The sequence below is a fragment of the Agelaius phoeniceus genome, chromosome 1 (genome assembly GCF_051311805.1).
Source record: "Agelaius phoeniceus isolate bAgePho1 chromosome 1, bAgePho1.hap1, whole genome shotgun sequence".
Taxonomy (NCBI): Eukaryota; Metazoa; Chordata; class Aves; order Passeriformes; family Icteridae; genus Agelaius; species Agelaius phoeniceus.
The window spans coordinates 23,141,219-23,154,052 of NC_135265.1; the positions used below are offsets into that span (position 1 = coordinate 23,141,219).

A 12,834-nucleotide genomic window follows, 5' to 3' on the forward strand; every position below is an offset into this window, starting at 1 on the left:
ATACAGAGAGTATTTCTACTATTATAGTAGTACTCTGTCACCTGTTTGAATTTGACTTTTTTTTTCCCTGCTGAGAGTGGAATAATTTCTATATTATCTAGCACTATTGAGATTTGACACCTCCAGTCCAGGCTTCTGTTTCTTGAACTATAGAGACAGTTGAATTACTTCATGGCAGGAAGAGGTTGTACTTTAAGAACTTGGGAAACACTACAGGTGTTATCTGCTATTTCAAAAGGACTTGTTTGTTGAGGTAATGTAGCCCTGTTACCTCTTCTGTCCCCTGAGAAGGTGAGCAATCTCTGACCTATGTGGTGTCCCCACAGAAGGAAGAGCATCACTGCTGTGATGGACTCTTGGGGAATGTGGGTGAGCAGGTGTGGGGTGAATGCATTGGCTCTGGCCCATCCCTGCAGTGATTAAAAGATGTGGCACTTAGGGACATGTTTTAGTGGTGGGCTTGGCAGTGCTGGGTTAATGGTTGGACTTGGAGGTCTTTTCCACCTTAAACAATTCCATGGTTCTATGGCTGAGACCTGGACCTGGCTGCTGCTTTTCAGGCAGCTTTACTCTGATTTTTTATAGCTTTATCTTAAAATGATACAGGGATAGAGATTTTTTTTTCTCCTAGGCTCTGATATGGGTATGTAGGGTGAGACTGTGATATGCATCACTGTGTTCCCCTGCCTGCAGACTCAGTAGGAATATAAATGAGCAAAAGAGGTCTGTTTATTTTGGTATGTGCCCAGTTTGACTGCTGAAGGATTAAGCTCTCATGACACAATGCAGAATGTAGACACATGATGGAAAAGCTGGAGCTGGTAACACACAACAAGTGGGTTTTGCTCAAAATGTTTGAGAATCCCTAATAACCAACCTTAATGTTTGGTTTCTTTGTTTTGCCAAAATGTTTCTGAGATATTTCTTTAACTGTAGTTAAAGTTGGAACATTTAAGATTGTATTGAGCTATTTTAAATTATGATTTATACTCAGAATTATTTTGCTCAGTATTTGTCACCAGCTGCATGTGGCAAGTAGTTGAGTTTGGAGTTTTTTATGCATTTCCTGAGATACATTTCAGCTTTTAAAATTATTTCCCCTGCTGATCATAATGATGGAATAAAACATTCTTAATCTTAGCATACTATTCAGAGAGTCTAAAAGATGCATACCTGCCTGAAAAGACACAAAATCAGCCATTCCCTTCCTAAGATTTAAAGTAATATGTACAGTAACTTGCTTTCAGAACAACCCTGACTTTTTGCACCTTGGAGCAGGATAAATGGTACCCAGCCCTTGTCTTCCTATAAAACCCATTGCTTTTCTATCTTTTTGAGCATCTGTGGTTGTATTCCAGGAAAGTGAAATGAAATGGGCTAATTCCTTTTACTGGATGATGGATTTCTCTTTCTGTAGTCAGATAAAAATGAATCCCTGGGGTGAAGAAGCAGCAGAGTGAAGAGGACTGTGTTATTGAGGGAAGTGAAGCAGTATTCTCTTAGGCTGGGCTTTTTTGTTTATAGGAGAAACAGCCAAGCAGTCATTTTTTTCTGGCTGACAGTTGCATCAATAGGTAAATCTATTTGATTTCATGTGTTGCACATCAGATGTGTGTAATGAAACTCGTCTTGGCACGTTCATTTTCTACTTCCATTCAGGCTAGGTTCTCATATTTTACTTAGTTGTATAAAGCCACAAGAGGCTGCTTACTGCACGAAATTCAGATGACTTTGAAGGGATTTATTTTAATGTTAAATTTTTTGGAGGGGTGGGCAGAGTAATTTACTGATAACACTGTAAAATATGATGCAAGTTCCATTGACTCTGTATTTGATTAGCACCTTGGACGTTTGCCATGCAGTAGGTGCAAAGCACTGGGTGTCCTTTGAATTCCTGTATCATTTCACTGTGTAGTTGAGCTGAGGAAGTGCTGCCTGTCTGTGTATTGACATGTGTGTCTTCCTGCTGCCTCTTGAGCTTGTTTATAAATTTACCTGAACATACAGCAGTGAGATCTGGCTCGATCTGTGGCACATAAGTGTTGATGTGAGTTGAGAGTCTGGAGATGAAGCTGGTGACAGCACAAGGGAGCTGCTGCCAACCAGAGCCCCTTGCAAAGCAGTGTGGAGGCCTTGCATTCCCCCACTGGGAACTCTGCATATTGCACTTAAGGGAAAAACCTGTGCTTTTGGCAATTTTCTGTGTTGGCGTGCTTTCCAGCCTCTCCCACTGTGTTCAGTTGCCCTTCAAGGCAAAGAATTAAAAAAGACTCCCTCAGTTAAAGAGATGTGATCTGTGACTGCTGCTAGCACAGCACGTGTCTGTGTTTTGAGAGGCATGCCAGTGGTATCTCAGCTGGGATCTTGATCTGCCTCTTGACTATCCATGTGATTTTTCACTGTACCTTTACCTTTTTGAGCACCTTTACTGAATTGCATGTGCTCATAGTATTTTAAAAAAATGTGTAGAATTTGCAGCAGTTCCATCAAGATATTTTTGCCTATTTTCCCTATCGCAAAATTACATAATTTCAATTTACCCTTAATGAAGCACTTGTTTTAATGAATTCTGATCCCTATCCTTTTAAACTATTAATATGAGAGATCAGTAGAGCACAGAGCAGAGCACAGTAGAAGCTGGTGCTGTCAACAGGAGCTCAAAGGCTGCTGATATAGGGCAGTCCTTCCATCCAGGCACCTCTCCCATTTCAGTTCAAAAATCTGATTTTTTGTTTTCAAGGTGACTCCAACTTGTATCCAAAGATGAAATGTATTTTTTCAGGGAGCCCAGGCATTTGATATTTATCTGCATCAAAGGCAGTACCTTTTACTATTCACCTTAAAAGTCAATAGGGAGTTCATGGTGCAAAGTGAAGAGTAATCATGCTCAGCCAGGCATCATGCTCTGTACTGGCCTTGTTTCCATGCTGTGTTATTCTGGAGGCAGCAGGGAATCTTTGAATAATCAGAGGGAACTACCACTGTTTGTTACTGGCATGATGTATTGCAGTGTGTGCTATGAATATAGCTGACCATGAATTTCATAAATGTGACTGTGGATGGCTGCTCACTAGAAAAGGGATGGCATGTGTATTTTGATTTTTATATTTATGATGCTGAAACCTTCACTGAGGATGGCTGACAGGACTAATTGCTGTTCTGACTTTTGCATTTCAAGTTGCAGAATTTCTTTTACTGGTCATGAGATCTCTTTGACTCTGTCTTTTATGTTCAATCTGCTGTAAGTGCCATAAGCTTGCAATGGTCAAGCTGCCATTTTTTAGTCATTCCCCAAGCTTTACTCTATGCCCATGGGAGGTGTTGTGTTCTCAGCTCCCTGATAAGTTTCATGTACAACAGTCCAGTTCATAGGTAAGTTTTTCTTCATGTTATGGCCTATTTATTTAGACTACTATTTCAAAATTACTCTGATTCATATTGCCTTAATGACCTAAACTTTCCTAACCTTTTCTTTATTTCTTGAAAATTGTGGGAAATTAGTGTCCTACAAATGAAATCCTCTTTTCATCTGAGGATAACAGATGGCTGGAAAAGGAATACATATTCATGGGTTACAAAAAGACACTTTATGGTTACCAGCTAGGCTTTCTTTTTTCCCCCCCTCATTTTTTAACTTATTTCCTTAACGGATTTTTGTAGGCAAGTTATGACATGGGATTATAAAATGTTTTAAAGAAATCTCTAGCACTGTAAATCTTTAATAAAAATAGGAACTTAAAGTTGAATTAGATAGAAAACTAATGACAACTAGATGTTCAACTAAAATGCCAAATGGTGGAAAAATTATTGAAGTAGAGTAAGTACTAAAATAAATTACTAGGATTCTAACTAGAAGATGAATCATTGACTGTATTGATCACTTACTAAGTGAATTTTTCAACATTTAAAATAAAGATTGGGAAAGTTTTTTCCCATAGATGAATATACAAAAAGAACATCACACTATATGTGCTGTGCTTCAACCTGCAATGCAGTTTAAGGAAGGTGACTTAGTATTATTACCTCTCATAGCAGAGGACAAAACTGAAGAAAGTAAGTCTATTATATTACTTACCCAGGACTGCTCTGGAAAACTTAGTAGAAAAACTAGTATAGAATACAGTTACAGTACATACATGTGTAGAGTTACAGAACAGTTCCTTATTGGCCACGTATGCATGATTGGAAGGGTAGGGAGAATACTGAATTAATTTGCCAGCTGCCATTGTGCAGCATTGCTTTTTCCAGTTTGCTGATCAGTGGCATCTCTCAGCAGATCCCCTGTGACTGTCACTGTCCACAGTTGTAAGAGGCCCTTATTTATAAGGGATATCTCTATGTTTGTCTTACACTTCTCTTTCTATGAGCACCAGTGGGGTGTGGAGAGATGTGAGGGGTGTGCAGGAGGATGTGCTCAGCACTGCTTGCTTTGCCTGCTGCCCTTCCCAGGTGACTCCTTCCAGCAGGCACAGGTCAAGTACAGCCCCTGTGCTTGGATGAGCTGCTGGCTATTTTGAACTGATGAGAACTGGGGCTAAACTCTTACCTTACCTGCTCCTGTTCAAGTGAGGGCTGCCACACTCTTTGTACGAGACTGCCTTGACTCCTAAGTTCCAGTGACAGCACTAATTAATAATTTAAATCCTTCATCTCTCATGAAACCCTTTGATCTTCTGTTTTTTCAGCCCTAATAAATATCAGCATTATGAAGTATCTTTAATCCACTGGCTTCTACTAAAACAACGTAACTTTTGTCTAGTATGAGGTTAAAAGATGGTGGGATTCAAAGAGAGAAATTCAGGGCCTGTGTTAGTGCCTTGAGAATTTATGTGTTTGGGCTTTAGCAGGACAGGGAGTGGCTTTTGTCAACTAGAAATGTAAGTCCTTTTTAGTAAGAAAAATATAATATAAACCATGTTTACACTGAACTGTCATTTATGTTAGTGATTAAAAGAAGTGTTTCTCTCAATGTGGGATTAGTTATTCGTTGGTAGAATAATCAGAGGTGACTAAACCTACAGTGAATGTGCCTCTGTCAGGTTTCTTCAAAGGAAATTTCTGGCAGAGCCTGATTTCATTAGGCCCCCATGGTCTGTTTGGAGTTTTAGGTATCTGTTTATGACATCAATATCACTACAGAGTAGATCTAATTAGATATTCTCATGGTTTGATCATCAAACTTTGAGATTTTCCTGTAAATGAATATTTAACAATTGGAAGTTATTTTTCTTCATAAGAATTAGTTTCTTGAAATTTGTATCACAAATTAGAGCATCATCCCAATATCTTCTACTGATTTTTATTTGCAGATGTGTTCCCAAGCTTAGTATTTGCACAAGCTCAACCTCAACTCCAGCCAGTGGTAAAACTCAGTATTAAATAAACAGATTGAAATCAGAATTGGCAGATTTTATGTTGATTGACTCTTTTAAATGTGTATATTTAGAACATTTATGTCATCTAAATATATCTGAAGAACTTGAGAAAATAGTGTTATTGTACTCTTTTGTTCCTTGTGTGGCATCATCAGCATTATCCCAGTGAAGCCAATTAAATCATCAGTTACTTTATATTCATCAGTATTATATGTTCTTAATGATGCATTAAACCATTAAATAATTTCTAATTTTCTCTACTTTCTCATAAATGGTCATTTTTAATAAATGTATTTATTTTGGTAGTGCTGATATATGCTGGTTTAAAAATGCAGACTGACACATTATATTAGCATTTTTTGTAATATCTGGCTCATTTGTATTTTTTATAATATGCAGACTTTTACTTTATGCTGCATAAAGCAATTTGGACTAATTTTTCTTTTGCCTACATTGCATATATAATCAGAAAGTTATTAGAAAAATTATATAATGTTAAAGTGAGGAATTTCCGTAAATTGTGAAGCTGTCCATCAGCTGCAGGTGTTTTGCCTAGACTAAAGTAGTTTTGTGTGATAATTAGAGAGACTTTAGACTTCTGTACTTTCTCTGAAGGTGTTTCAATGACAAAGAGAAAGCAAGTTAGCTTAGGAGGAGGATGGCTTAGAAAATAGGAATTCTTTAGTCAATATTGTCCCTAATAGAAGCTAATGAGGCAGTTGACAGGCTGGGCATCAGATGATAAGTGTAATCTTTGACACAGTGAAGTGTATTGTTTTGAGAAGGTGTGAAATTGTTTGCTTTGGACAGTGAGTAATAGAGGTGGTTTAATGAATCCTAGATGTTAAAAGAGTCAGTGGTGTTGCCTTTTCACTGTCTAAAAGGCAGTCTGATTGTCAGTTTCTTACTTGGATTTGAAATAATGAAAATACTGAGCATGCTTTGAAAGTTATGGAAGACAAATGTGAAGCAATATCTGGAAGGAGTTCTCCTAAGCTTATCTGATCACTTCTGAAGTCTGCAAAGACAGGTATTGATAGGTTGCAGAGGTAATTTTACCCAGGTTTCCTTTATTCAGTCTTGTTTCTAAGGAAATTACCATATTATTTTGACATGGCATTACAAGTTTCAGGGTGCAATTTCATGACATAGCTGGCTTGATCCCATGACACATTGCTTCTTAAAAGGTGGACCTAGTTCTTATGTATTTGTTAGTGTTTTTTTTCCTTTTTTTAATGCCTTTATAATTTTAAAAAAATATTATTTAACTCTTTTTGGAAGGGCCAGTCTTCTCCTATTTAAGTTCTCTAAGCAGTCTCATTGTCAAGTCCAGCAGAAATGAGAGCAAATACAAGGCAGTTCAGGAGTGTGTGGCAAGGATTAAGCAGGAGAAACCTCTACTGTGAGCCAGCCCTTAGCTCATCTTTTCAGCATCATCTAAGTGCACCCTGAGATTGCATCAGTGGGAGGATAATTAAAGGATGTGAATAAACACCCTATCTCTTTAATTGATACTTCATAATTTCTCATATCTCCAGTTTTATATGCTCCTGTTTATAGAAAATTAAATGGAAAAAAAAAGATTTTAATGACTGGGTAGTAAATGAGAATAAGGAGGATGTTATATTATGGAAATTATAAATTGATATGTTGGAGATAAATTGCATTAAAGAGGAGAATGAAATCCCAGAGGAACACTACTTGAGATTAGTTTGATTATTTTGATAGCACTAAGAGTTGCCATGATATCTATCAAGATGATGACAGGTACCAATGACAAAGGGGCAATGATAACTAAAAAGAACAGCTCACCTACTGTGTTTAACTGTGAATTCTTTGAAATGGGTTCCATACTATTGCTATTTCTGTTATATATTTCTCTTCATGAACCAGTGGCATGTAGAACTTCAGATTAAAAAGAACATAAGCTACACAATGCTGTATGTTTTTTTGTCCTTCTCTTCATATCCCTGTTTCCTTAATACCTCTTTGACCTGTTTTTTGCATTGTATTTTACATTGCTTTCTCTGAACACAGCATCTGTCCTGTTCTTTATCTGCAAAATGATCTTGCTTTTCTTACTTAAATTCCTCCTGCAATTACTTCATCTGTTGCAAAATATTCAAGTTTTTCAGATATCTAAGTAATATGTATATGATAGGTAGGGTGGTGGATTGACAGAGGTATTGAAAACTACACATGTTTATGAACTGCATGTCTGTCATCAGTCCTGCTTTTAACATGGTTCATTCTCCTGTTGGAGCATGACACATGAAGTTATTGAGGCAAGGCTTATCTATTTCTGATGCCATAAATCCTGTTTGAATCCAAATTTAAAAATATATAAGGCAATTATAAGGAGAAATCCAGGAGTTAAGCTGATAATTTCCTTTCAACAGTGACTAGTGGCCTGAGACTTGGACTGGTGCCAGTCTGAATATTATGACTAATTGGAAGGTGATGAGTACACCATCTTTTGATAACCAAGGTTTCTTAACTTGCTCAGAGTCATTGTGTAATGTTCTATATAGGGCTAATGAGTTTTGGTAATTATGAAAGAGGAATAATCAGAAGAAACAAGACAGTAGCCATCCGTCACTGAACTCCTATAACTGCAAAAATTAAAAGCCTGAGGGAGAAGATGAATTCAGAGTTGGTGGTAGTTGGTGGTTGTTCATATCATCTTGCTTTGAAAATTTAAAACATGTTCTGGGGCCATCCCTCTTGTACAGTAGAGAATTACCTCCATGACTACAGGAGTGTAAAGGCTCCAATGTGTCCTTGAGCTTTGTGGCTGTAAAGGTGAATTTTGCTCTTACAGAAATAAATCTTAATGATAATAATAACAATCATTTTTTAAAACTGTGTTATGCCTTTTTGGTAGTTTATCCTCACCATTGCTTGTCATACATGGGGTGTCTGTTAAAGTTTCATGGTATGAGTTTCATCTTGAAGAGGGTAATGGATGATATCAGCTTTGTTCCATTTTTGTGAAATTTTATTTGGATAAACTGAACCAACTGGATTTTTTGCAAGACCTGGAATGCAATTATTGTGTGGTGAAATTTTGAATGCTAAAAATGAAACAAGACAAATAGATTTTATGCTAAAATGACCTGTTGAGAACTTTTGTCTCTGGGAGCACAAAATATTTTTAAATTTATGAATGAAAGCTATTATAATCTAAAAGTAGCCTGGGCCATGTAGTCAAGAATATGCCTCAGGAGCAATCCTGCCCTAGGGGGAAATGACGAGAATGACCTAAGAATTATTTCATTACACAAACTTTGCAGCTTTTTGAAGGCTATACTAATGTGTATCATGTTGTGGGAAGGAGGTAATCAGTGTAAATCCGGATATACTGCATGTGAAGTGATTTATGAAAATCATATGCCTTTTTCTTTGAACAGTTTGATCAAATAATGAACAGATATTTTATAACAGAAATTTTAAATAGTGTTACTTCTTAACAAAGCTTCAGTAACAAAGCTGTGGTAGAAAGGAAACAGACTGACTCACAGAAAACTGAGATAATTTCTTGGATTGCATCTGAGTGTGAAAATATAAAGTTGACATTATGGAAGCTATGAAGTGCTTCTTACAGTGCTGTAGATGAATCACAGGCATTGACAGGAAGAAATTGAATAAGTGCATGATAGGAAATAAGTTCTATTATAAGAAATACTGTTTCTTCTGTAATTTTGGTTTTTCAAAAATTCTTTGTCCCCTCCCCTCTTTCCCTTTCAGGGTAAATGGAAAGCTGGTGGCGTTGAAGGTGATTAGATTACAAGAAGAGGAAGGAACCCCATTTACTGCTATCAGGGAAGGTATGCACTCATAATTAGTGATTATATATGTGGGGGATTTTTTTGTAATTGCATTGTGCTTCTAAATTCTGTGCCATGCTATTGTGATTAGCTGGAGAATTCAAATTACATGGTTACATTCTCAGTAGGATGAAACTTTGGTGCTTCAGAAACAAAGCCTCTGGTGTGGGAGTTCTTGTTAAAGAATGCAACTCTGCCTATACTTTGGCTCCTGTTAGATTTACTACACAAACGAGTACTGGGGAGCATGTGTGAGGTGGGTGTGAGAAGTCACTCTGGAAGAGGAGGGAGCTGTGTAAGACGCGCTTCTGGCCCGCAGGCAGCTCCTAGCATGAAGGTAGATGTGATTTTTCATATATATGCAGCATGAAGCAATGACAAGCATTTCTTGATAAAGGCAATCAAAAGATCATGGAGCAGAACTGCAGGCACTTTTGAAGCTGTGTGTGGTTTGCAACTAGCTTGTGTTTGTTTTTTCTTCCCCATGGACTCTAAGTTGTGTGGCCTGGGAATGGTTCTTATCTGTGGTGCTTGGAGATGCCTGTTAAGCTTTCTGCTCCATCCTTTATCCTTCCTTGTCAGTCTCTCCTGGTCCCTAGTGATGGCTGCTTTATCTGAGCCTGTCTGTATCGAGCTCTTGTGAAGAAATTGCTGGAAATGCCTTCTTTGTGTGGTCCTGCTTTCTTAGAAGGTACAAAAAATGAGCCTTGGTAGAGAAATAATAAACAATTTACCATCACAGCACTGATTCAGACTCAGCTCAGATTGGTAACAAACTAAAGAGATGAAACTGCTATGACTTTGAGGAACCTCTTAAAACTGTACTATCAGCCTAATTCCCAGGGTGAGATGAGCCAGGGAGGTACTGGAACATCAGCCCTCACAGGGTCCACAGTTGGCCCTCCATGTGAGATGTCTGGCTTTGTGACCATGAGAGCCCCAGACACAGCAGCTGTAGCTCCCTTGTGCCTTGCTCCTACAGCCATCTGTCTGCTGTATATCTGTCTGTACAATGAGCTCATTCTGGAGTAGGCTGGGCAAAAACCCCCATGTTTCATGTGATTGACACCCTGAAGTCACTAAACTACTGTGGATTTCCATCCCAAGACTGTGCATTTTAAAGGTGGCTCTTTCACAAAGGAGGGAAAACCGTGGGTGGTGAATTTATGAAGGAATTTCCACAGTTGTTCTCTACTGCTTCATCTGAGTAACAATTATTGAATGATCTGACACATTTATTCATAACAATATCTATTTTATGTGTGAGCTGTCTGTCCCTGCAGCTGTGCTGTGATAACAAGGTGTGCAGAGGGTTACGGGTGCAGCTTTCAATATCTGTAATGCTGAGTTCAAGTTATAACAGCCTATGTTTCAAATATGTTTATTGTTCTTCAGGTTTGTAGTTGATATGGTACTGACTTAATGAGAGAATAGTAAATATGGCTTTCTTGTGCCTTTTTAGTGACACTTAAAAGGATTTTTAATGTGAGCTTGGTCTAGATGAAAGTTTATAGCACTGTAACTGTCAAATACAGTATAATCCCTTTTCCTTCATAAATAGTGTGTTGTGTGAGCTCAGTCTACAGAAGTATTCATTAGGAACAAGAACAGGGATTTTTCCCACTTGATATGTTAAAAAAATTATAAAGGCCCACTTGCATGAAAATACTTCTCACACTGTCATTGGAAACTTTTCTTTTTAGCTGTGACTACAATACTGTGGTTGAAGCCAGTTTAATAGTAGTAGAATAACTTTAATAGTAGTAGAATAAAGGTCTTGTCTAGAAAAACTCTTGAAGTTAATAATTAATACCAAATCAACAGTGTGGTGTCTCATTGATTATGATAGGACTGTGTGCATCCATTACATTTTTAAGTCTTCATCTAAGTTGAGACTAGATCCAAAGAGTATTAGGATATTGAAAAAGTTTCTTCTTGACTCTTGTAGACTCTTGGTTAGGTGGGGTCACACTTGAGTTATAGGCTGTTTATGAGGGGTTTTTTTGGTAAATGAAATCTCATCTCCTTGACAGTGGAATTTCATTCAGGAGCTATCAGTGTTAAGTACTATGTTGTATGTTTTATGTCGTGTAGATGTCACACATACCTGACATGTAAGATGGGAAGGTGAAAAAAATCTATATTTATTTAGGCTTTGACTTTTCTGTTGTTGGTTTTGATTTTGTCAGAAACAAATATTCGGACCAGAAAAGTAAGGAAAGCTGTATTACAAATGTAAATTTCAGAAGGTGACCTCACTGATGTTGTGCCAGGCCTGTAGTATTTGACAGTAACACTATGGCCACTGCAGCCATGGGCTTCACTAGCAGGAGCTTAGGAAGCTGCTCCTTTCCTCTTGGCAGCATCTCATCCATCTTGGACATGCTGAGTTCTTTAATGCATCCATGGCTGCTGTCAGCTTCAAGGATGGGGAGAAAAAAAGGGAAAAAAGAAATGCTTCTATGAGCTCTTAAAATGATCTGATAAGTTTGATATGGAAAACCAGCAAGAATGGGACACTGTGTTAAGCTGTTTTTTCTTGATCTTTGATGACTAAGTAAGGGCTCCAGTGCCATCATTTAGGCTGGGACAACTAGAACAAGGACAAATACCACTGAAGATGAGATCAACTTCTAATTTCAGTTATCTGAGGAATAGTGTTCCCCTAATGGAAAAATGCATATATGATGGTATGAGCCAGAGGTCTGTTGAAGGGCATTTCTTTCCAAACTCTTTCATAATGGATAAACCAGGCAGGTTTCATCTTGGCTTGCTCCTTATTTTCTAATTTCCCAACAATGCAAGGCAAATTCAGGCAGAAGTCTAGTTAGTTGTAAATTAAAACTACTGTTAGAAAATTGTTTAACATTTCTCATGGCTCTTTGAGTAAAGCAGTGAGAGAAAATAGCATTTCTGCTTGGTGCTCCCGAGGGGGATGCTGTGTGATGGTAATTTGGGGGAAGCTACAGGCTGAAATCCTAGGCAGTGGTCATGCTCAGGGAATGTTGTAGCTGCCTATGTACAGGGAAGCATATTGTTACTGTTGTGACAGCAGCAGAATGAAGCTCAAAGTAAAACAAAGCTACAAAGGAAAAAGACTAGGAGAAGTGGGAAAATGAAGGAGATAAATATGGAATGTGTGACTGTAGAGACAAGCGCTAACTTGGTTGAAGCAGTAAGTGGAAGAAAAAGTGAAAAAAAACTCCAACTGAACAAAAAAAAGCCAGTAAAGCTGCATAAGGAAAATCATAGTTAATTTTAAGGCCTGGGGGAGGTTTAGCTGAAGCTTCAATTAAAGCTTGTGAAGTAAGTCTGCTTTTACAGCAGATAAGGGTTTGTGTCTTCTACCATCAAAGTTCCATAGATTTAAGTGAAAAGAGGTGTATGTGGCATATTTAGTGGTGCAGTTCAGCTGACTATTGAATTTCTACAACAAAATTTAGAAGTGGCCTATGCTAAATGTTCTTTCAACTTGGGCTGAGTTACATGTACCAGCTGACTCTATGCAGTTTATGGGATGTTTCTGAATTTAATTCACTTAGTCTGAGATAATCTAATTTACTTTTGAGAAGGAAAAAAGGAGAAAAAAAGCACAACTGATTTGATGTATGTACTTGAGTGGGATAAATCAA

General features: G+C 37.7%; 1 protein-coding gene across 8 annotated transcripts in view; it reads left to right on the forward strand.

Moving 5' to 3' along the window:
• The window catches only part of CDK14 (cyclin dependent kinase 14), a 448,028-nt gene that overhangs the window by 96,717 nt on the left and 338,477 nt on the right, over nt 1-12,834 (forward strand). For all 8 annotated transcript variants that reach the window (XM_077174724.1, XM_077174723.1, XM_054640757.2 and 5 more), the window contains one exon: nt 9,123-9,202. In XM_077174724.1, coding sequence (XP_077030839.1) covers nt 9,123-9,202 — 80 coding nt within the window. The remainder of the gene's footprint in view (nt 1-9,122; nt 9,203-12,834) is intronic.